The sequence below is a fragment of the Glandiceps talaboti genome, chromosome 5, assembly GCF_964340395.1.
Source record: "Glandiceps talaboti chromosome 5, keGlaTala1.1, whole genome shotgun sequence".
NCBI lineage: Eukaryota > Metazoa > Hemichordata > Enteropneusta > Spengelidae > Glandiceps > Glandiceps talaboti.
In genome coordinates this window covers 26384724-26411948 of record NC_135553.1, presented here as the reverse complement: position 1 = coordinate 26411948, position 27225 = coordinate 26384724, and the positions used below count along the sequence as shown (strand labels likewise).

Here is a 27225-nt window from a genome sequence, read left to right as displayed (position 1 = left end):
TTACATGTATGTATGTGTGTGTGTGTGTGTGTGTGTGTGTGTGTGTGTGTGTGTGTGTGTGTGTGTGTGTGTGTGTGTGCGTACGTACATATGTACGTACATAGGTATGTATGTATGTATCATTTGATGAGAATGAGTTATATGTAGTTTAAAGGGGTAAAGTCTGGAACTTTTAAATTTTTGGTGATTGATCTTATTTCATATTGAATCATACTTACAACTACACACTGAATCATGTCTACCCACTGTACAATACTCTTGTCAGGAATTTGTGGATGCTATAAAATTACATACTGACATAATTGTTTGGTTACTGATATATTCACAAAACACAAGTCAGAGATTCTTTGTGTATACTTTTATCCACCTTTATAATCCTGAGGCAGCTCAGACTTACTTCTGTAGAATTGTGTAGTTGTGTTTATATGTGTGTCTGCATAAAAAGGACTTCACAGCATGCACACACTTACCCACCCACACATACACAAACACTCACACACACACACACACACACACACACACACACACACACACACTCACTCACACACACACACACAGACAGAGTAACAGAAACAGGGTTATATTGCTGACATCTACTTGATTACACTCAGTCCAATGTGGCAGCTGACAGAATCATCCAAAGTTTGTGCAAGCCTGTGCCAAGTCATTTCAAGAATTGTTACCAGTAACTGTGTCATGATTAAAGATACCAAAAACCAAACAAAGTATTTATTACACACAACTGCCACCTGTATTTATTTCCTTTTCATATTAAAATTAATGTTTCTAAATATCACAGTAATCATTGTACCATAGTATAGCTTCTTTTTCATGAATCCATAGTAGTTGCAATTGTATCTAACAATATGATATTCATATTTCAAACCTTCATAAACAGCTATGAAAAGTCATTATCCTGAAATTATTTATTTTTAAATCTCCAAAGTACATTTGTACACAGCTGTGGGCCTTGAATAGGCATTATTTGGTTTGAATTGACATGCAATCTGTTGATAACTGCTGTTATCTATATGAATACAGGATACATGTATTATTAAACTTTTCAAATTTGGTTTTAGAAAAGTTGTCAAGTACTAGGTTCAAAGGCGAGATATTATTGTCATATTTGTCAAAGTTTGTTATTTGTTGAAACATTGTCCATCAGTCTGTTTGTCTATGTCTGTCTGTCCATCTATCTGTTCCTCCAAAAAATTCACAAATGTGTATATTTATCATACAGTACCACTGTACTGCCAGTACTTCCTGACATAAAGTACTCCTACACTATAGACTGGATGCACAACAAGTACAGAGAAGTTTTAACATTGTTACAGTTTCAAAACTCCACAAGGCTTATATACGATACTTTGATCTTACTGTGACATTATATTTTAAACTTCAAGTTTACTTACATAAAATTTTTGGCTCATGCATTCACAAATGCATCTTCAGGCATTGTAAGTACAGTTGATGGCATAACAATGGTTTCCTCAATATATATGAGTATAATCTACATGTATACATACTAAATTTTGTCCTCAAATTATTTATATATTATGCCTAAATACCAGGTGTTCATTCTGCAAAATTGTATGTTATGTATCAGTATTCTTCAAGCTTCAGTAAGTCTACTACACACAGTGGGGATGTGGGGTAGTCTGAAAGATCCAGGCATTGTCCATTTATGTAACCACTTGCTACCCACCACTACACAAGCCCAAACAATGACTGGATCTTTCAAGACAGGTGTGTGTGTGTATGTATGTGTACATATGTATGTGTATGTGTGTGTGTGTGTGTGTGTGTGTGTGTGTGTGGTGGGGGGGGGGTGATGACAACAAAGGTACAGCAATGTTTTCACATTCAGATAAGGATTAAAACTTAGAAGTGAAAACAGTTATATGACAGAGGTATAGAAAAAGTTGCCCAGAACAAAAGAACACTCCTATGTAATCCTTATGTCTCTACTCATTAGATAACACCAATATGAGAACCTGGGATTGAAACCTTGGCCATTAAACATTGTAGTACTTACTTGTTTGATCAACATCAATTAATCTTGAAAACACAGCCTGGGGTATAACCACAAATATGAACCAGAGTAGAAATATGTACAGGTTGAGGAATACCACCCATTTCAAGAACACAAAATATGTCACTATACCACTTCCAAATTTACCTGAAAAATAGATTGAATTACATGTGTACAATTACATCAATTTACATATAGCACATAGTTGTTAATTTCCATTCAATTTTTTACTAAAGTTTGTGATGAAAGTAATAAAGAGTGAAATCTCATGTATAATATGCTACAACATAATTTACATAGTGACTGCTGTTAAAATTGGTTAGATTTGACCTTATACAAGTAACAATTTACAAACAAAACACAAATTTTGTATACAATATAAAGCACAGCACACTTTATGCTGTGAATTTGACATGCTCTATCAATATATGTAAATTATACAGAAATGTACACATCTACACTTTCTATTTTATGGTTTGTCTCTTTCTTTCTTTCTTTCTGTAATACAGTATGTATGTATGTATGTATGTATGTGTGACGTGTGTGTATGTGTCTGTGCGTGTGTGTGTCTGTGCGTTTCTGTATGTGAACAAAATCATAACCATGTTCTAATAGTGAAAATTGAAAAAATCAGTTAGGACAGCGGAATAGTGCAGTAGTGACAGTGGTTCAAGTCTACAGGTAGGCTATAGTTAGGATAGCAGAATAGTGTAGTAGCGATAGACTGGTTCAACAGGTAGGCTATAGTTAAGGATAGCGGAATAGTGCAGTAGTGACAGTGGTTCAAGTCTACAGGTAATAGTGTAGTAGTGATAGTGGTTCAAATCTACAGGTAGGCTATACAGTTAGGATAGCGGAATAGTGTAGTAGTGTTAGTCCTTCAAGTCTACAGGTACGCTATACAGTTAGGATAGCGGAATAGTGTAGTGGTGATAGTGGTTCAAGTCTACAGGTAGGCTACAGTTATGATAGTGGAATAGTGTAGTAGTGATAGTGATTCAAATCTACAGGTAGGCTAATGAAATGTAAGTATTGTACTTACCCTCAACTTCTTTGAATGAACTCCTCCATACTTCTAATCTTATCATTAAGTCATTCCATCTTTCTTTGGTGCGTTTCCAACTCTAATAAAAAGATGAACAAAACAGAGATGTAAATATGCTATTCCAGATATCATTTATGTTGTTTTTACCTATTTTATTTAATCAATGTTATATTTCAATGATATTTCCAATCTTTGTGGCTGTTTCTATGTCTCTTTCTTTGTCTAGCTTGTTATTTATATTTGTTTGGTCTACATACACATTAATAGTGTTTAGAGCCCTCTCTAAGCCAATTTGACATGCCACTGATGCACACAATTTCTAGTGACACACCAAAATGTAGTGTTCCCCTATCTCTTACTATGTGGTGACTCACACAAAATGCCAGTTGTTATCATTTTGACCCACCACAACAAAATTTGGCTACCATTAGAGGGCACATGTAACAACTGAGAACAGGTTGCAAAGGGTAGATGTCCGTCACCATATATACAGACTGTACATGGTTATCAACATTCCATCATCAAAAACTAGATTCATGCCATGATTTCTTGCAAATGACAGCAAAGCCATTTCATTTTGTTGGTTTTAATACCTCTCTTTATGTTCCTGCCAAACATTTATCATATCATATGTGGAGACTCAAACTTGTACATTTGTACATCTGTAGGTGAGTTCATTATGTGTACATTACTGGCTAATTACCTTCTGTTGCAGGTGTTAATTTCACGGTGTTTACGAAAGATGGGGGGATGGGGGTGGGGAGATTCTGAAGATAGTATGCAGGTTTCTGAGATCCTGAAATGAATTTTACCCCCAAAATGATAGAGTTAAATTAATATAATTATACTTACCATAGCCATACTGTATTTGCAGCCTTTAAAACCTGACAGTACTTTCATTTTTCCTACATTCTGTTTGGCTCTGTATGAATAACCAAAAAATAATAAAACATTAAATTTAAAATGCAATATTTATTTAATTTCAGTGTAACAATATACTTCTAATGACATGGCCTTGCAGTCAAATGAGATTGCAAATGTATAGGAAATTATTGAATTTTGCCAAAACTGACAGATAGGAGAGAACGTAAGATATGAGACAAATTTACTGGTATTTCAAGTTATACATATTAAATTTACATTGACATCTATATTTGTAAAGAGAATTATGAGAAAGACAAATATAGAATATATCCATATATGTACAATTTATATCACTTTTTTATACAGCACAAACTTATAATTTTTATATTTTTATTTTCATAATAAAATTGTATTAAGTTACTTTCTTTGCAATGTATTTTGATATACTATATGTTTGTTGATTTTGTAAATGGAAGATTTTCAATTATGGTAAAAAAAAATTAATAGCATAACATTACTGGTACATGTATATCACTAAATTATGTACACACATACAAGTCAAACCACACAATACAATATACATGGACATATATCTCAAGGTATTACATTGGTTTTACTTTGCATCATTTTTCCACTACAATTTTCACCTTTACATACAATGTACATGTTACATTATAATCCCTTTTAAGAATCCATGTTTGATTACATAACAAGTTAAAAATAGATCAAACCATGAACACAAATTGTGTTTGTGCGAGTAGTATGCATATCTATCATACTGCATATACACACACTGTACATGTACATCCACTAAAATGTTATTTTATATTAATTTGTGAATTGAGTACAAAATATTGTTTGTACATTTTTTGTTATTTTCATGCCAAATTCACAGTAGATAATAACAAATTTGTTGTCATATTTCAATATACCGGTACGCAATTAATAGATGATATTGATTTGCCAAGATTTACTTTGTTATTAAAGTTAAGTACACATGTACATTGTACTATTTCAATGTTGTCATATTCCTTCACAATAGAAAGTCAACCATATCCTTATTGTTGTTAATTTAACTTTTGTAATGGCTATTATCCCTGTAAGGCTGTATTTTTCAATAGTCACTTTTCAAATGTTTTTATGTCAATTGTCAACAAATGATTTGTGTAGTGAAGTTATTAACCTTTTACATACAAGTTAACCATTTATCAAATACCAAATCATGCAAATGACATGATTTCACTGTTGTCATGTGGTTACATAATAAGTCAATTATTTAAAGAACACTTGATTTAATCATACCACCTAATAACAGTACTGAGCAGGACAATTCAGCTCATAGCATATGTGACATACTGAGCTGGGGCTATTCAGCTCATAGCGTACTGAGGTGGGGTATCAGTATCTCAAGTATCTATACAGGTATTAATTTTAACTTGTACATGATTTAGTACACATAGTTAAATATCTACCATGAGTATAATTCTTAAAGATTGCCTACAAATACTATTAATTTCAGTTTACAGGCTAATAAACAATTTTTATTTTGCTTTTTGATTCAAATCAATCATAACCATTTCAAGACACTTCCTTATGTCGTACCAATCTGCCCAGTAGTTTAAGTTTTTTGACCAAAAATCACATTTTTTGACCAAAATCATACACCTGTGATGCGATCATTTTGATTTGAACAATTTCCCAACTAGACACCCAAGGTAATGGACCCACCAAATATCATGGCAATCGGTTCAGCGGTTTTTGACTTTAAGTTGTTTACACACACACACAGACAGACACTGGGTGATCCCTATAGCACTACTAAACCTCAGTTCAGTTGTGCTAAAAATGTATTATTAAGTGTTATTTACCAGTATATTCTAGGGTATCCATATTGTCTCATATTCTACATTATAATGTAGAAATGAAATTCCCTGTAGTTGAATGTCTTCAATTAGAACTGTCCTGTTTTAGAGTGTACTTTTAAAGAGGAATATGACAAGCCCAGCAGTTAACACCCATGCAGTCTAAATTCCCAGCTGTCTTATTCTGTTACAGTAGTTTCTATACAATGTACATGTACTTGTATTTATGGATATTCATAATTCAGGTTGCAAAGAATTATATCTAGTACCCTTTCATTGCTTCAAATCATATTACTATACTGTCAATATAATTGAATTATAAAAATAAATGTCTATACACAGTGGGATTTCATTAGTGTTAAATACCCTGCACTTTAGATGAGAATTCAAATTTAGGTGTTAAAGGTAGTTGTCTGGCAAAGTTAAGGAAAAAGTTGGTCCAGAACAAAAAAATAATCATGTGTAATTCTTATGTCTTCACTGATGTGACATTGTGAGAACCTTGGACTGAAAACCTGGTCTATACTGTAAAATACAGGTACATGTCATAGTTACATTGATCAACAAATGACTGTCTCTACACAAACTATGTACATGACTACTTAGTCTAGAACCAAATGTGTTACTATTGGATCCCATTCCAGACATGATGTATATACAAATGTTAACAAAGGTTATTGACAATAACAGTAACTATCCTGGGGTCAAAGATCACAGTTTTATTTCCCAAATGCTACTTCATACCCTGTTTCATACCATTATTCTTAAGGATTTAGACACTTTTACGGCTGTATAAAACTGGCAATGAGGTACAATGAAACTGTACATGAAAGAACCACTCTTTCAATTTCAGTGAATTATTACAAATGTACACAATCCATAAATTGTATGAATACTGTTAATGGAATTATGACCATAGTATAACAAAAGACTTCCTGATGTCAATATATAAATAGAACTATGCAGCATGGAAGTATCACCATGGGTGAAGTGGTACTTCCATGATTACAGCACCGGTAGTAGTCCAATCAATGCTGATGACACACCATTTCATTTCTTTCAGTTGAAGTTAGAAGTAGTAGCCCGAAATGTCATGTAGTTAGCATGAATTCTATACACTGACCTGTACAGGTACATGTAGGCTGTATGAAACGTTTGACAGAATCTGTTGAAGTACAAGAGCCTGTTTGAATGATTATGATGTCACTCTATTTGACTACCATTTAGCTTACCTTCTGAAAGACAACCTGTTGATTTACATTCACAAGGCAAGCTATGACTTCACTCACAGGTAAAGCTCACAAAAGGGACGAGATGTGGCAAATTATTGTCCTCTGATAGAATGTACATTGTACATTGTACTATACAGGTTAATATGTACAGGATACTAACTTATAATTAACAACTTTGGCAGTTATCTTCATAGACAAGGGACATGATTTGATCCATCCCTTGTCATCTGTAGTAGTTATTATTGTTGATGGGTTTTTTTTTCAAATTAGTTTTCTAGTACTAGTAGTGTTTCCCTTGTCAGCTGCCTTTTAATTTACCACTTGACATTTGAAACATTTGTTCCATTGAATGGACACTGGCACATATGCCGGACACTGACAGTGACAGACATCGAGCAACAAAATTTACTATAAATTAATGATTCTACAAATGTATTTATAAAGTATTTAAAAGATCAACTATTAAAGCTTGACATCAAATACCGGATATATCACGCCATACAAATCATACAGGATCATAATACTAGTGGTGGTCTAATCTTTGGTAATTGACCAACCATTAGATTATACATGTATGCTATCCCTCCACACTCATATCAAGATCTATTACACGTAGGCTGTTACAGAAGTGTACCAGTACATGGTAAGTTTGACACAATTATATATCCTAGGAAGGATGACAATTGTATTATACAGTATGATTCAATACCAGGTTCTTGCATTAATACACATGTAGTTACATGTTCATAATCAATAAAGCCATACCGATTGATGAGGTACTACTTGAGTGTTGTTTTTTGTTCAAGATCAACTTTTTCAATAGCTCTATCAGACAATAAACAGAAACCACAAAATGATATGACACCCAGGCCATTTAAATGTACATTATGTAAATCAGCGGTTCCAAAACTGTAAACATACATGTGTATATATATAGGACAGTATTTATGTACAATGTTGTAACTATGTAACTTAGTAAGAACTGAAATTTATATACAACTTGAACAAATACTTGGCTTACAACCAACTATGTTGTGTTATTGATAAAAACAAACATTAAAATTCATTTCTATGTGCTTCCGGTTTCATAACAGTCATTGCGTTTACAGTCATGATATACTGTACATTGTAAATATGCAATTATTGACATTGACCAATATTAGTCATTGTGTTTACAGTCATGATATACTGTACATTGTAAATATGCAATTATTGACATTGACTAATATTACAGTCATTGTGTTTACAGTCATGATATACTGTACATTGTAAATATGCAATTATTGACATTGACCAATATTAGTCATTGTGTTTACAGTCATGATATACTGTACATTGTAAATATGCAATTATTGACATTGACTAATATTACAGTCATTGTGTTTACAGTCATGATATACTGTACATTGTAAATATGCAATTATTGACATTGACCAATATTAGTCATTGTGTTTACAGTCATGATATACTAGTACTGTACATTGTAAATATGCAATTATTGACATTGACCAATATTACAGTCATTGTGTTTACAGTCATGATATACTGTACATTGTAAATATGCAATTACATTTGTATTGACATTGACTTATACTACATGTCAGTTATACAATTTAGCCATACATGTAACTGCCAAAACAACAAAAACAATAACTGCAAAACATACATACAACAACAACAAAACTATTATTTAATATCAAATCATCATCAGCTGAATATGTTTACAGGTACCGGTAAATATCTATAGACACATACATGTATATGGATTTTACAAAACTAAAATATATGGCAGAAATTATATCAATGTTTTACACTATACTTACTTTATATATGCAAATTAGTATGTTAATATTTATGCAAATTAGCTACCCATTTAATTTTTTTATCTGTGGAGAATACAATATTACAAAATGTAGTTAAATACATGTAACTGATAGTCAATATATTTTAAACCAGCTAAATACAGACAGTTGGGATGTGTTACATGTAATATAATAATGGGAGAGATAAATCATACATGACCTGGACCTCAACAATGATTTATGGAGACCTGTATTACGTGATCAGTGTATTTTACAATGCAACAGGTCCCTCATGTTTTCTGATTGTCATTTCAATCACATCAGATCTGAAGTAAAACAAATGTGTGTTCATATGTCTGTATATGTATGTGTAAGTGTGTATACATGTACATTATGTATGTGTGTGCAAGTATGTCTGATGTACGTACAATAATGTATTGTTGTGTGTGAGTGAGTGTGTGTGTGTGTCTGCAGCAGTGCCTGTGTGCCAGTATGTATGCACACAGTACTTGAATGTTGCCATGATTTTTTTTAGTTGTGTACCAAAAATGTATGTGACAGTGTATGTGTGTGAGTCTTTATAGTATGTGTGTATGTGTATGAGACTTTTTTCATCTTTTTATTAAGAAATAATGAAATGGCTGAAAAAGAAAACAGGATATCAAACTTGCATGTACATGTATATGTCAGTTTTTTCCTGAAGCAACCTTGTATATGTGGATATTTCCTGTTCAATATCTGCTAGACAATCTGTTCTCATATCAATGATTGATCATGATGATAAGTGTATCCGCCATAAGTTAACAACTACAGAGGTATGTGTCCTGATAATATATCCAGTACCAGTAGCACTTCCATTACATTTGTATATCCGGTACTTGGATGTTGCCATTATTTTCTGATTTGCCATATATTCCTTTATACAATAATGAATATCATATTTAGATTTCTAGATTAACAGTATGTTCACATGTATCTAATTTTTTTTCTTTTTACATGTACACATAACATAATACAACACTGTTAGGAGGTTGGGGATTGATATGATGCAGTGAGTAGGGTGGGCGATGACTGAAGAAGTTGGTGCAAAACATGTAGTACCTCTCCTGTGACAGTGATAAAAGATCTATTAGCATGATAGATATATTTGTACATCCATAGATTAAAATATATTTTATCTTAATTGCCATCAGAATTTATATGGTATCACATCTGTGGTATATTTATGAGTACATTTAATTTAATGATTTGCAAATTATGGTTTTCTTTGGTTTTCAATATCTATATGTAAAAATGTTATAGATTTAAAATATCATGATTAAGCATGTACTGATGACTATTTTTTTTTTTTAAAGATTGTGATTATTTTGTTCTCGTATCTTTAAAGTACACTACATTGCAATAGAATGCTCTAAGAAGACATTTTTTGCTCAGTAAATTTGATTTTTATCTGTGCTAGTTTCAGTAGTTTTTGATTAGTCTATCAGGATGACAGTCACAGTGTATAAATATAAACTGAATAATTACATATTAGTAATACACACAAAATATTCTAAATCACTATTCAGTTAATCTACTTTACTTTTCCAATACTGATCAATACACTTTAATACCAATCAAACTTATACTAAATGAATATTTCAAATGTCAAATGAGCCGATGACAACCTTGCACTGGCAGGCAAGGTTGTGTACAGTCAATATCAAATTATTGAAGTTTTCCACTGCTTGCAAAATAGTAGTGACATTGCAGACAAGGTAATACATGTATGTACAGAGTGCAACGTTAAGTTTAATAGCAGACAAGATCATGTACAGAAGAGATTATTTCTCCACTACTATCATAAATTATGCAGAGCTTAAATTTAACTTCCATTCTTGATAGTCCAATTTAGCCAAGTGAACCCATTGCTGCAGTTTTCTATCACTTCCATTGATCTACAGACAAGTACCCTATAAATTTGATAGTCCTTATATAAATTTAACCTCTAGGCTCTATGCTTGATAGTCCAGTTTAACCAAGTGAACAGTTAAAATCTTCAATTGGTTTCCATAGATGTAGCAGATGACCACCACACACAATGTAAATTTGATAGTTCATAATTTTTGTATGAATTTAACAACTTCTATGCTTGGTGGTCAGATTTAGCCAAGTGAACTGCTGCAGCTACAGGAGCTTTTAATTTCCACTGGTCAAACAGACAGGAAACCACCTTAATATAACTTATAAGTTTGGTGCAATTGATATGATATTTAGTAGTCTACATCTTATACATGCATGTGTCCAGGACTACTGCTAATTTTCAGCCATAACCATTCATTCCAAGTAAAAGTAAATGCAAAGTAAGACATCAATTATTCATATATTCATCATACTTCATGTAATACCTATTCTGTTGGTTTATAACAAGATCTAACTGTTTTCAGACAAGATTAACGCTCTGTTTTTGCTCTTCATCATTCATCCATGTTTTCATGTTTTTAACTACCAATGTTATTACTTTATGATGTTGTTCAGTGGCATTGTTATACAAGTCTAATAGTTTAGTCTGTTGATAGGTTGCCTAGTCTCTATTTAGTTCTGGTGTCCACCATAACACAGTAATGACAATGTCAACCTACTCTTATAAACCTGTGTCAATGCTTTGCCTTTCAATCACTTCAACAATAGCACACAATAGGTGACCAACTCAGCCTTGTTATATCACTCTTTTGTTGACGTCAGTGGCTAACAGAAACAAATCTTTCTGATCTGGAGAACAAGTTCTTTGGCATGAAATCTTCAATCTGAATATTTTGCTTAGGCTCAGATCAGTCTTACTATAATGCCAGAATGTTCTGCACAACTGACTGACTTCTGTCATATCTACTATTCTGAGCCAGGGTCAGTCCAACAACAATACAGTTTTTAGTATAACATCTTGAACATGGAAGGCAGGTAGTTTGATAATGAAGCAGGAGGCTGGTTCCACATAAATTCTTGAAATGTGGAACCAAATGTTTACTAAAATGGAATAACATATATACATGTATATGTATAATAAGAAGGTTAAATGTTGGCATTCCTGAATTGTTATTTTTTTTCCTCCAAAGAAAAACTAAATATAATATATTAATAAAATTACATGCAAAGAACAGATGACAACAGATCATGAAAAGTCCTTCAAAATCAAAACACAAAACCAAGACAGCCTTCTGTTTGGATGAAGGCCATCTACAGCCTGTCATCTTTTCTTTTGTCTGAAACACTGTGGTCCATATTTAATACTTTGAACAGTTAGTGTAAAATTGCATTCCCTGAATCAACAAACTACCTTGATAGTTCTTGAAATCCCTATCTAAATTTAAAATGCAAAGAAGTTTTCAAAGTGCATTATAGTTAGACAGGCACTAAAAAAATGTAGGTACATTTAAAAACCATTTATAGTTTGGTATAATAAAATATACCCACCCTTTTTGTTATCTTAAAACAATAACAATTTTGTTTTGTTTTTCTTCACAAAACATCACCAATTTGGCAGTTACAAAATGTTTCTTTTCCGTGGGATGATATGTGTCCTATATAACCTAATTAATCATTGTTTTAATTTATTTATTTTATGATTGTGGACCTGTTATGTAGTTTTGAGATGAACTTTATGTGTTTATTTGTTGCTAAACATTATATTTATATTTCAAATTGTAGAAAACAACCAGATTTGATGGCATACAAAACATACTTGCAAAATATTCAGAGTGTAGAGTTTCATATTGTGGTTAGAAAAAGTAAATTAAATGCACATATTAAGAAATAGAGAGTTTTTGAAAGTGATAACTATGAAATTTCCATTTACAAAAAAGAGATGTATCTTCAAGTTATCTTTGTAGTAACAAGCCCAATAAAAATGTTATTGAATAAAAAAAATAAAAAATAAATAAATCATTGTTATATTGTTATTTTTTTGGTAATTGAATATTTAAAACAAGAAAGAAATGAATGTACATGTACATTGTAGAGTTTCAGATAACTGCACCAGGTGTGTATTTGGTGAGCTCAAATTATAAACATTAATAATTCAAAACTTGTGGCTTTTTTCTAGACTACTAGTATGAGATATCATGTTACAATATAAAATTAAATATTTATTTCATTAAGTCTGACTGTGAGTAAGATTTATTACAGAAAATCTTAAGATGTGATGACAAAATAAAATAAATTACATGTACGTCAAATGTCTCAGATTAGAAACAGCCTGTTTTTTAGCCGTCTGGAATTACATCGATTAAAATATTATTACTTTCATTAGAACTCTGTTACTCGCTGGAACAATTATAAATAAAGTGAAAATTCTAAAAGTACTACCAGTATCAATGGTTATTTTGCTTTGTAAAACTGACCCATATGGGTTATTTCAGATTTGATCAAAAGGTCTGAACTGACACATAAGTTGCTTGCCTTTCCATTTCCTCTACATTTCTAATAAGTTAAATTTCACTTCCGCCAGTGAATATACCACGTGTACATGTAATGATTTTGTCCACTTCAATGTATCCTATCCTGCAAGGTTTAATGAAATAACTCATAATAGAACCAGTCTGGACAATTACAGTTTTGTGGTGCACTCATAATAAATTGACTTCTAACCCTGTTAGAAAAACAAAATACAATAGATGAACAGATGTTAGGTCTGCAAGCAGCATCAGTTCTCCATGACTACCCCCATATTACAAAAAAACAGAAAGACTTCTTTTACATGGCTAACAAGATGAATTGTACACGTGTGTGTTTTTCCTAATTTCCAGACAGTTGGCCAGGAAACATGTTGAATTATATGTTATAAATTCCACAATATCAAGTTTGTGTTAACATGGATCTTAGCAACATTCAAATTTTGAATTTAAGACTTGACATATCTGGTTTTGAAAACACCATGCATACTATTTAGGACTTTTAAATATTTGTTTGACAATATAGCACTTTGATTGTAACATATTTGCTGTGGGGTTAAAACTGAACAACAGTCACCATACACAAGTAATAGTAATAACATTATAGTATTCTGTAAAGACAAGCTTAGCAAGCAGACCATGTTAAACCCAGTAAGGTATTAGGTGTTGATAAAAAAGGATAGAGGTGGGTGGGTAGGGGTTACAGGTATGTTTATTATAATGGTACCATAAACACTCCGATCTATATCAAGAATAGTCTGTCTACAGGTAGACATTTGGCCTTGGCTTTCTTCACTTGATTTTGTTCAGACAAATGCCACCAAAGCCTGTGTACAGACTATTCCAAGAACAAAATGGCAGACTAGATTTGTTAAAACTTAGCCATGAGACAAGGCTATCTGGTTCAAGTGACAATGCCCAGTATTCAGCCAAATAGCATCATCATACCAGCTAGTCTGGGATAGTTAAAACTTGTCATGGTCTGATTGTTTGATGATTACCACACAGGTACCCTTTATCTGTCATAATGTATACTAAAAACTTAGCAACTAACTGTATAACGTTGATAACTGAGAAACTCTATGTAAATACATGTATGTTTAGTAACATTTGATCCTGTTTTGCTCAACTTGTCATAGTTAATTGTGTACAAACAAATACCTCCCACCCCCACACCCCATCTCCACACTACTAGAGAGAGAAACTTTGATGCTAAAATGAAATATATCATAATGACTCATTCAAATCACCATGGTCCATTTGTTTTTGACTATCACGAACGGTATATCTATGACGTAGTTTAACAAACAAAAATGTAAGCATGCATATTATCTGCACATAGGTCAACACTTTCCTTTCATCTCTCCAAGTCACGAAGTGTAACTTGACAGTTCTGGATGCATGATTTTAAATAGAAACCATGGCTACCAACAACGAGGCAAGCTGTAAAGTTGTGAACAGTCACTAAATCTACTTTATGATAGCAACTTGGTGCACGGTTTCCTCTATTGCACCACAAAGAAGAACAATGGAGGTCAATGACTGTAAATATGGAAAGTACTGACTTCCTGAAGTGTCTTTTAAATCAAACATCAAAGTGGTTTACGGTATAATTTATGATGAGAATCTAGAAAACATTGAAAATTTGATAAACACCAATGGACAATAGTTAACAGAGATACATGTTTGACACTATCACATTTCAAAACACTCCAACAGTGTTTTCTATGAAATTCTCAATAGACAGCTAAGGATCATGAAAAGTTGAATTGAATTGAATTGAAATTTATTCCACCAGAAGAGAAAAATATATACACAAACTCTGAAAGCAACGGATAGAACATTTCTGGTGAGGGCCATGGAAATAGTTCGTAGGAACTAATCAATGTCCATGGACCGTAAGTGGAGTGGTAGTGTAGGTTTCATGCTTTTAGACACTTGAGACCATTCCATGGAAGAGAGAATAGGATGAATACTATTAAAGCTACATGTACAAATGTATTAAACTACAATTTCAACAAAACAAGAATGGAAAAATCAAACTTCCACACTTGTGATTCATTTTTACTGCTGTACCTGTAGTTTGCAACCAAAGCAGAATAGAAAAGCAGAAACAGAAACAACTATTTTCTTATCATTGATATATGTTTATGCTGTTTTAAAAATACTGTCTATAATTTACACTGTTCAAACCAGCATTGTTCATCCTTTGTTTACTACATGTATTACTACAATATAAGTAAATTACATTGAGGCTCACTCCATTGTTTTTTTTCCTTCAAAATATTATAATCATAATTCAAGTGTTTATGTGTTACATTTGCAAATTGTTGTACATGTATATACATACTCTGCAGTATTGATAATAATAATCTTAATAATTAGTAATTGAGAACTAAAATTTTAACCAATACAGACAACATAATTTGTAGTTCCTATACACTACAGTATCGATCATTACGATTTATACAACGTACCTTCACTCAGAATGTGGTGAGCAACCACATTCTGGTCATCCAGACTACATAATTTGATAAACTGAGAACTTTCAACTGCAAAATGTCAGTCTTGTTCACTGACACTCTATGATGGATGACACCGTTTATTAGCTTACTAATATTAATTACTGTGTTAGACCATAATTGATCAGGAAGTTAACTTTGCTATTAAAATTACATGATATTACTGTCAAATTATGTAATATTTATGTAGTTCTTGAATGAAAACATTGTTTTAAAATAATTTTTATGATGAATATAGCATGAACTATGGATACATGTAGCAACAACACTGTGGTGTCATAGCACATCTTGTGAGATTAGACTTCTTTGTTTAAATTAGCTACATGTAAGATGACTGAAATGATGGTGGATTCCCATTTTGTATCCTTCAAGTACGCAAAAGCATATATTTGTGCCTAGTCCTGCTTGCAGATGGTGCACACGTTCCACTCAATTAACACCAGAGAAGGAAGGGATGACTTTAATACTCTGTATTCAAGCAGGACTAGTTTGTGTCTAACATAAACCTGGCCTACAAATCTACATCAACAGTCATGTACATGTTGTTCTGATATGCAAATATCATAATTTTGAATTGTCAAAAATTGTCAGCTGTTTGTTTGATACATTAATTGTATCACCAAGCAGTACCAATAGCAAAATTGATTTTTGTTTGCAATTTTCACACCCTTGCCACTGAACCTAACCTAACACTCAGACCACTATACATCCATGTAGACCTAACATTTGACATTCAAAATCTGTCAGTGTCTGTCTGTCTGTCTGTCAAACTGCCTATCTAGCTATCTGACTGTCCAGTTATCTATCTATCTATCTATCTATCTATCTATCTATCTATCTATCTATCTATCTATCTATCTATCTATCTATCTATCTATCTATCTATCTATCTATCTATCTATCTATCTATCTATCTATCTATCTATCTGTCTGTCTGTCTGTCTGTCTATCCATCTATCCATCCAACCATCTATCTATTATCAAATGTTTTACTCTATTCATAACATTTCATGTGCATTTGGCTTCTAGGGCATGGAAGAAGATGACACTAGAATGGTCTGGGTAGTAACTGAATATATGATGGATCATATGATAGGCATGCAATGAAATATAGCTGACAATGATAACTAAATATTCCAAAGTTCTTTTAATACTTTGGAATATTTGGTTATCATTGTCAGCAAAGAACTTTGGAATATTTGGTTATCATTATCAGCTATATTTCATTGCACTCCTATTAATCATATGATCCATCATATATTCTGTTACTACCCAGACCATTCAAGTGTCATCTCCTTCCATGCTCCTATTAATTCATTCCTTCTGTCCCGAGAAGCCAAATGCGTGTGAAATGTTACAAAATTTATACACTTATAACATGTGAAAGTAAAGTAAACTAGCTAGTTGTATATTTTATTTTGACAAGTTTCGACATTGAATGAAAACCATGTTAAAAACGCACACACACCGTACTGCACGCCGTTTTCGCATTGACACATGAATTATGAATTCAAGTCAAGGCCTTCCACAAGTAGTAGTAAATTATCTAAATATTGTTCGTTTTTGATCAACCGCGGATATGTGTAACGTTTCCACTGATATGACACAGCTTACTTCTTGCAAACAGGGTGGTATGAGTCTGCCAAACCCTTCCAAATCTTCAATAAACAGCAAAATTGTTCACACATAGTGACATACCTTATTTCGCGTTTCTTGCCCATAGTTGTCGGCATGTCTCGAATTTGTTTAGCCCTTGCTTCTTCTTCTTCAGGGTCTCTTTCGATGTTCATATTTTGCATTTCGATATCCCCGTTTTGCCGATGGAGTGTCGATCGTCTCCTGTGTGCCATGTTTGTTGCTGAACGACTTCTCGTGGTATTAATCCCAGAAAGTGATTGGTTATGTTGTCGACTTGGTAATTCTGAGTAATAACTGGTACGACCACCAGTGCCCCCAAATTCGTTTACGCTACCTGTAACGTCACAAGAATCACCGAATACAGTGTGATGGGTTATCGCACAGACACAATAGCAATTGTTTATGCAAAAAAGCATGCGTGTCACAATGCAGATACAACGTAACCACAGCCACATATGGCCGGTCAATTCATTTGCAAATTGGCAATTGTTTCCACGTACCCTTTGTAAAAGTTGTTCGAGCTACGTCATCATTCGCATAAATTCTTAATGAGTTCGCAGCCCCGTTAAAACATCCCCACTATTAGTCAAATATACATATTTCTTACCTTGATTAACATTTCCCCCGTTATCATAAGTACTGCTTGGATAGTTTTGGGCCATTTTAAAAACTTCCTATATAGATAATTTACAGACCCTTGTATTTTAACGATGTTACCCCAACAATGACAACAACTTCCTCACTTCAACATGGCGGAAAGTAATTTCTCATGTAGCTTCCAGTTTCCAAGGTACCCATTTCACACAAAAAACATCATCATTCTTTATGGGCCCTTATATAAATACCTCCATATATCAGTAATTGTAATTTTATAATAAGATGGCATATTTTCTTCTGAATGTATCACACAAATTCATAAACATTCATATAAAGTGGCGCAAAATAAACGGGTACATTGAAACTGTCTATTACTATTGTTATGTAAATTAGGTAGGGATTTATTGTGACAACCAGTCTAAACAGCTCAACCACTTTGATGTTGTACTGGAAGCCTTGGTCATCCAATGTCATTAAAATCTGATGTATGTGAAAGTGGCAAGATGCTTTTATTCACCGGGTTCCGAGTAATCGAAATAGCCGCTTTCACAACATCAGATTTTACACTGTTATATATAAAACTTATATCACTGTTTTGAACTACACTCACACTCTGACTTTGACCATGCTTTGACCACACTGACGTTACATGTAATCTCAGACCATTAACGTTTTAGTGGTCTGAGATGTAATATACAAAAACAACTCTGGTTGGATCATCGTGTTTTGTTGATGCTGATACTGTACTATTTACACTTTATAATTTTTCAGACGACAGTCTCAGGCTACGTTTTTGTAGTAATAACTTGAACATGTATAAGGGAGCTGACGAAGACAAATGTCTTTAGGGAGCCGTCATTATTTACGACCGGGGGGTTCGAAGGAATTTAGCGGGGGTTCACTCATTAACTGGGAAGTGAAAGTGGGGGTACCCAAAAATTGGGGAGTGAAAGGGGGGTGGCTACTCAAAATTGTACATGTTAAAATAGCACCAGAAAGCATTCTTTTAGTCCTTGACATTCAAAAATCTCTGGGATGGGAGGGGGAAAACCCCTCCCGTACCCACCCCCACATGGCTCTCTCAAACTTGATTCAACTAATACCACCTAAATTCAAATTTCCCTTCCTCTTGAAATATGCTACATCCATAACATTATAAGGAAATTCATATTCAAAATAAAAAGTTTTATATTGTATGTATGTATGTATGTGTGTGTGTGTGTGTGTGTGTGTGTGTGTGTGTGTGTGTATGTATGTATGTATGTATGTATGTATGTATGTATGTATGTATGTATGTATGTATGTATGTATGTATGTATGTATGTATGTATGTACACGTACATGTTTATTAGTTCCTTATGCATTTCTTTCTACGTACATATGTATGCATATGTATACATGTGTGTGAGTGTGTGTGCATGTGGTGTTTCAATGGAACACTCAACCTCAATTTAATGAGTTATGATGACGGTAAAATGGTGGTGGTGGTAGTGGTGGTGGTGGTGTTGGGTGGGGGGGGGTTATGAAAAAATGTTGTGTCAAGGAGGGGGGTTACGAAAAAAATTCAAAACCAGGTGGATGGGTGGGTCACTCAAATTTTGTGGATTTTCGAAGCAATTCCTCCGACCCCCCGGTCGTAAATGATGACAGCTCCCTTAGCTGAAATACTTGTTACCATAGAGATTTTTGTCGTTCCGGGGTGTTGCCCGCAAACATGAGAGGCCTTTTTAAAGTCAATTTAAAACAAAAATAAAACAATCCCAAAACAACCCCACCCCACCCTTAAAAACCCCCAAAAACCACCACCAACAAAACAAAACAAACTAGCATAAAACAAACAAACAAACATACAAACAAACAAACAAACAAACAGACAAACAAACAAACAACCAACCAAACAAACAAACAAACAAACAAACAAAAAACATAAAACGAACACAAGCAAACAACCAAATACGTTACAAGTATTGCTGCTAACCTAGTCCTGCTTGCATACGGAGTAATCCGGGACTCGATTCTGTCCCTCCTAACTCCTTAGAGTCAAGTCAGTAATATAGACTCGTGCACCGTCTGTAAGCAGGACTACTGCTAACCCAGACGTACAGTGAAATTACAGTGATGTAGTAGGTCTTTGAAATTACAAAATTGACAAAATAGTAACAGAAAAATGGCATGGTGTACCGACTTTGACAATTACAACAGAGTCCGCCTCGCAGCGGATATTTTCAAAGCTAGCGTGACTCATCGTTATGAATGAATGAATGAATGAGTGAATGAATGAATGAATGAATGAATGAATGAATGAATGAATGAATGAATGAATGAATGAATGGATGGATGGATGGATAAATGAATGAATGAATGAATGAGTGACTTAATCAATCAATCAATCAATCAATCAATCAATCAATCAATCAATCAATCAATCAACCAATCATTCATTCAATCAATCAATCAATCAATCAATCAATCAATCAATCAATCAATCAATCAATCAATCAATCAATCAATCAATCAATCAATCAATCAATCAATCAATCAATCAATCAATCAATCAGTCATTTCATCAGACAGTTATTAAAAATACTGAGTCGTTGCTGAAATTTCAGATTTCACGATCTAGCATGCAATTTTTGACGAGTATGTCAACGTTGTGTTGAGCATAGCAACTTCCGAGTTGACATTTGTTTTTTCCTTGTCTGTGTTACATGTATGACGTCACGGTCAGCAGGTAAATCATACAGAATACCATATGCATGACGTACAGTCTGAATCACACTCGCAGTTCAACATCAAACACTAGGGGGCGAAGGTCATCTTGAGTCAGTCAATACTAGTCGGCAATTGCACAAAAAATAAAATCGGATCATAGGGCTATATGAACGTAAAATATGATTGTTGAATCAACAGGTTTGGATTATAGCTATAGTTTGGGATTTCAAGTTAGCTGTCTCAGGTGCCGTAAGCTTCTAGCAAGGTTCCGATCAAGGTTGTTGCAATAAACCCATTCGCGGATACACACATAACATGCTTTACTACTTATAACATATGAAAAGCATGGTATAGATATATAGACAAATGTCACATTAAAATACTCATGTAGCTAGCTACTGGAGAGATCTGTCAAAATGTACACGTATCAGAAAGGAATTTCGCAAGAGGCTGTTTATCATCTGAACTTACAATATACACTCTTTATAGAAATACAATAAATACAAAAGTGTGTCTTGTCAGATGACTGATAGAAAGTGAAATCGTATGATAAAGTGAAACGTTGGCAAAACATGTGTTGTCGGTGAAATGAATATTTAGAAATAGAATGTTAAATTCTGTAGGTCTATTACATTGTATATTACTAATACTAGCATTTGGCCCTACCTGTATGCGCTTGAACTCGAAGTTGTAGTTGTAGTTATGACCGAGTAACATTTGACGAATGCGAAAGTGGGTAAAGTTTACTGGGGGAAATCTCTTCGGTCCCGGTGAGTGAGTTATAGAGCCGGATACTTATTCACATTTCTTCGAATGGGCGTTATCTCTATTTATTCAATGATATACAAAAGTTTTTGATTGGACAGAAGTCCAAGCTAGATCGGTGGTAGAGCGCCCTCTATACAGTTTTCTATACCCGGTGAAGCAACTTCCTGGTTTACACGTCGTGTACAGTTTCATGAACGGTGAAGTTCACGGCGTCAAACAGAAGCTGGGATAACTATCCACCGGATCCATACAGTAGTAAAAGGTACGTCTTACCACGATCCTTAATGTTGAAAGATACATTTTTAGACAAGATATAACCGCAAAGGTTTCAAACGTTTTTTTATGGATTCGAGTTTGTGGGCAAACAACAACAATCAACAATATTTACACAGATGTCTCCTGATGAATTAACAACATTACTAGTTATAGTCACGCTTCGTACGTTATTTTCTAAAATAAATCACTAAAGAGACATTTTTTTGTAATATGTATTACTGGTTTCTGTAAAGCTAATCACCAAATTTGAAACATGAGGTCACGGTGGCAGATTTCAAAGATCATGTGGAATCCCGAATCATAGCATAGGTACGTATGTATGCAGTGATCCTGATCACACCAATCACCAAAATCGAAACCTTTCTTGTCGACTGTCGAGTTACGATATGGATTAAACCAGAGTTTGTTTGCTTGGTCTATTCATAGTAAACGCATCACTGTGGTAAGCACGGAGAGTACGGTTGAACCATCATGGATTCATGGTTGAAACCGGAACGGTTCGTATCTCAAGGTGATCCTCGTCTGTCGATACCTCAATAAATACTATTACATAACATAAACAACTAACCCCACCCAGTACAGATATTGGTTGAAAAATCAGTTTTATTTTCTGGGAATTTTATATTTGCTATGGGAATTTAATATCCCTTGTTTATCGCATAAACATCAGACAATAATTAATGTGTGATTACCTTGAATGCGACTCCAACTTCTAGATATTACTGTTTGCTATTGTTATGTACTGACAAAATAATTTACCCTATAAGGCTATATATTAACACTATATTAGCACCTCATTACAAAATGTAACAGGGTGCTTTTGTAGTGGAGTCCTCATCTGTTCATGCTGAGGCTAGAGAGAAGTACATCTTAACTGTGTACTCAAAATTACCTGAGAAATAATCTTACAAAGTTTGTGATTTACTATTACCATCAGATAATAACAAACACTAAGATTTAATATCATTTGATTTCCACCTTAATTTCATACATTTTCAAATTCAACCATCCATATTCCATATATAGTAAATATCAGTCTAAATTCTGCAGAATCTGGTATGTGTATAGTAATACATTGACTACTACAATATCGAGGTGAATAGGACAGCATGTTTTCTATATTTGTGATGTAAATAATCCCAAGTGACCAATAACTACTTTATGGCTGACTGATGGTTTCTGAAATTGCTGCTTTGATTTGGCTAGTAGGTAACCAAGGACATACCTTGTGATACATGGAAATTTAAGTGAGTAAGGAAAACGAAATAGGAGGCCATGTGTGTTGTAATCCTATCTCCCAGTTTCACTTGAGCCTCATGATTAGGTCACAGAAAATAATACACACATAGTCTTGATACAGACTCCCAAATCAGGGATGGTCAAAAGATTAGTATGGGTCATTTTCCAGTCATTGGCAAAAGCAAACACTGAAATTAAAGTATTATCAGCATCTGAATGCTACACTTGAGTCTATTACTATTAGCTAAATAATTTTGACATTCAAATAAAAATGGTTTACAGTGTTGGAATTTAAATTTCTATTGCCAAACCCTTACAAGCTAACAATTCACACAAATTGTCAGGTATAGATATGTATCCAAACAATACACTTGATACAATGTTATTTTTTGGTCGCTCTCTTTCTTTCAATTTCAAATGTTGAATGTTATATTGTAAGACGGATTCAGGTTGGCTACTCGTAATTACGAGATTAGGTTTGGGAAAACCTATGGTGTTGTGTCAGATGTATGTAACAAGCACTCACAAAAGAACAAACGACAGTAAACGTAACAGCCCCCAAAAAATAATGATGTGTATTCTACATCAGACGTCAATCAGATTGAGTTTCCCCATACAATTAATTTACCCAAACTTTGTTTCAGAACCCTCGCAAAGTGACTGAGGAATCCTGGTAGATTTTATCTACTTACCACCCTCAGCAAAAAACACAATGGGTGTCCTCTAAAATTATCAGGTGCCACAAATTACAAATTAATCTAAAGTGTCAGGGGTCAGTGGTTATGGAGAATCACCCTTCCTATTCTAATTTTCTATAAACCAATGACATGAATACAGGTACAAGTAACATTTTGAAGTAATTTCGAGGGCAGAAGTACATTTTGCAGGACAACTTGAAATGATCAGATAAAGGATTCAGTTCCAATCAGGAGTTCACCAAATTAGTATATCAGTGGAGTCAAAGGACCAGTGTCTTTTACACCTAAATGTGAATCCTTAAATCTGAAGGTGAAATTGTAGAAAGACTTTGAAATAAAATATTGTTACTATAGATTGGTCAGGAAGACTAGACCACAAAATAAACTGTAGTGGAATTAATGCAGTTTCAAAGTGACATTGAGGTCATTTATTTAGTGTATGGAAAGGTGATTGACTGAGAATAATATGCTGTGATATGGTACCAAGGTGCCACAATATAACAATATGTAATCCTATCACAGTGTATGAATAGAGTTATGAAACAAACTAGATGTGATATGTTGATTTAGTTAATAGCTATTTGTTTGTCATAGTGTTTGTAAGACAGACAGACAAATGTATATGTTTTATGTTGTATGACATCACTTTCATCAAATTTCTCCCTGACTCCATTTAGATACATGTAAGAGTTTGAGTTTCAAGCTTTTTTTTGTAATTATTTAATTACATGGCAAGCATCTGTCATCTTTTTATTTGATATTTAGTTTGCTGTATACATAATGAATAAATGTGTTGTCATACATTGATCCAACAAATTGCCAAAATCAGTAGTAGAGACATGATGCACAACTGAGTAGATAATATTTTTGAGACTGAAAAAAAATCATGGCATTGAATCTTGTACATTTTAATGTAAATGAAGGTAAAATGGTTGTGTTGATTAGTGAAGATGGTAATAAGTATACAATAGAGAACGCTATCAATATAAATAGGTTTTCAAACAAACTTACAATAACATAGGGAAAAAATGATGATATCCTTACTTTTTTCCATGTGTAAAGAATTTGACCTTTCCATATTTCTCCTCAATATTTTGCAACATACATGTACAGTATCCTAAGATGCATTGATACATTTGCCTAAAACCACTATCAATACTCTCATGCCAAATGTAATACATTTAACCATTGTGTGACATTACTTCTCAATATTTAGGAACAGCAGCGTTTAATTTACCTATCCTGCTGGTAGTTACACATACACTGCTGTTGTTGCAGTATTTTGGGTTACACAGTTGGATATTTTCCATAGTCCACATTTCTCCTCAACATTATGGACCAGCAGTTTGATATACCTCTGCATTTAGTAAAGCCTTCTGAGTTCAATATACATTTAATTGTATGGCCTTCTGACATGATTTACTGCCGTTGCCCACTTTGACTTTTGGGTTACAGTGTTGTGATGTGTATGTGATATCCTAGAAAGTTGTAACTCCCCACAACACCACATCAAGGCTACTTTATACATTTTTCTTGTGACTCACAATAGAGGGTAGAGTTATTTGATACTAAGTAGTATGCAAACAATACAGAGAAAGCCACTCCCAAACAAGGAAGAAATCCAGGAAAAAATGTTAGCACAACCTTTTACTGTTTCTAATTTTCAACATTTCAAGTCAGTTTCCCATACTTTCGAACAGTATATTTGTACATTTACTATCAAGGTATAATATTTTCAATGTGTTGGCTAATTTGTATCAAGCGATGCCTGTATGGTTAATTCAATTTTCTCCAAACTTTGCATTAGGTCAATTTGAAATAATTAAAGATATTTTGGGGTTCACTATAGATAATGTTTTCAAGAAAATATGTCAATCCTTACATTTCGTATAGAGTTCTGGCTGTGATATTGGATTGTAAAATAACTACATTTTAAAATTTGATATCACTTTGACCTCTAATTAAAAATGAGTATAGTAACCCCAGATTTTTAAAATTAATTTTAGGTTGGAAGTTTCTTAAACAAAGTAACAGCCTAACTCTAAAGAGTTTAATTCTGAGACACATTGTATATTTACCGTTAAGTATTACAAATAAACAACTGTACAACAGGTGGTTGAAATGATATCGGTTGACATTAATAGAATTGTAATATCTATATGGACAGTCATTTGTATTTCTTATTTTCCTGTCGTTGTTTGACAAACAAACAAACTGTATAACAATGTGATTAAAATAAAAAAAATTATTAAAACTCCAAGATGAATATATAATTATTATGACTTGAATTATTGGCATTTTTTTTATTCTTGTATGTAACATTGTGAGTATAGCATATGAATAGTCTAAAGCTATGTATGAAGGCAATTTAAGTTTAGTTCCAAATAAAAAGAAAATTAGTTTCATTTCACTCTGTCCAGTGTTTCATGTAGAGATACAATAAATACAGCTTAAAGTTGAATAGTTACATTGTAAATATTAATCCTCACTGTCCTTAGGCTAATAGCCTACCTATAGACTCAATACAAATGACTAATACTACTACACTATTCCAGCTATCCTAACTGCCATTTTTAACACAACTGAACTGATAAGGTTCAGTAGTGCTAATGGCATGGTGTGGTGTCATTTTTGGTCTACTGGACAGATTGGTCTGAAATTCTGAATCTGCAAATTAGGGCTTAACAATTTTCTTTTTGGTCAAACATCTTTAATTCCAAAACTGCTTAGCAAATTGGGCTGAGATTTCATAGGGATGCATCTGGGGTGTATAGATGAAGAGATTTAAGCATATATAATAATGATCTCATCCGTGATATTCAAATTAGTTGTAAAAATGTGCAATTTGGTCAAAAAATTATATTTCAAAAAGCACTTGTCAATGAGACTGAAACTTGCTGAGATATTTCTAGAAATAATATTCTGCAAGTTTTGTTCAAAACATGTTGACACAATCGGCCCTAGCAACCATGACCACACCCTTAGCAACAACCAAACAATTATGTATTTCACAAACATAACATCAAGTATTCATAGAGAAATAAACGAACATCCAAAAAAAATATGTAAATATGTCTAGCAACATGACCACACCCATAGCAACAGCCAAATGATTGCATATATTGCAAAGATAACAACAGGGCTGGATAGGAAACTGGGTAATCATTCACCTAAATGTATACCTGGTATGGATCAGCAGGTGGATAAACAATTTTAAAAACTGTACAGTTGAGCTACAATGTCTATTTTAATTTGTTCAATTCCAAAAATCAAAATGGCAGTTAGGATATCTGAAATAGTGTAGTAGCCTTAGTCCCTCAAGTGTACAAGTACTTATAAAGTAGGCTAGTTGTTTGATGATCTTGACCATTATTGTGATCTTGTGCAAGGGGAGACAACACTGGTAATCTAGAATGATGTCATCTCACATGTACCACATACATGTATGGTACTCAGTTTCTTCCTAGAAAAGTCAGTTAGAATTATATGTTAATGAATTTCAACTTGTATT

General features: G+C 33.4%; 2 protein-coding genes across 2 annotated transcripts in view; one reads left to right on the top strand and one right to left on the bottom strand.

Moving 5' to 3' along the window:
- Window positions 1-21515, bottom strand: part of LOC144435045 (transmembrane channel-like protein 7) — a 38380-nt gene extending 16865 nt beyond the window's left edge. Inside the window, exons 1-5 of the mRNA XM_078123587.1 lie at window positions 21400-21515; window positions 17485-17758; window positions 3930-3999; window positions 3075-3156; window positions 2036-2179 (exon numbers count right to left, since the gene is read on the bottom strand). Coding sequence (XP_077979713.1) covers window positions 2036-2179; window positions 3075-3156; window positions 3930-3999; window positions 17485-17636 — 448 coding nt within the window. The 5' untranslated portion in view covers window positions 17637-17758; window positions 21400-21515. The remainder of the gene's footprint in view (window positions 1-2035; window positions 2180-3074; window positions 3157-3929; window positions 4000-17484; window positions 17759-21399) is intronic.
- A 143-nt stretch (window positions 21516-21658) lies between these two features.
- LOC144435075 (transmembrane channel-like protein 5) overlaps window positions 21659-27225 on the top strand; it is an 84344-nt gene continuing 78777 nt past the window's right edge. Inside the window, exon 1 of the mRNA XM_078123622.1 lies at window positions 21659-21763. The gene's annotated coding sequence lies outside the window, so the exon portion shown is untranslated. The remainder of the gene's footprint in view (window positions 21764-27225) is intronic.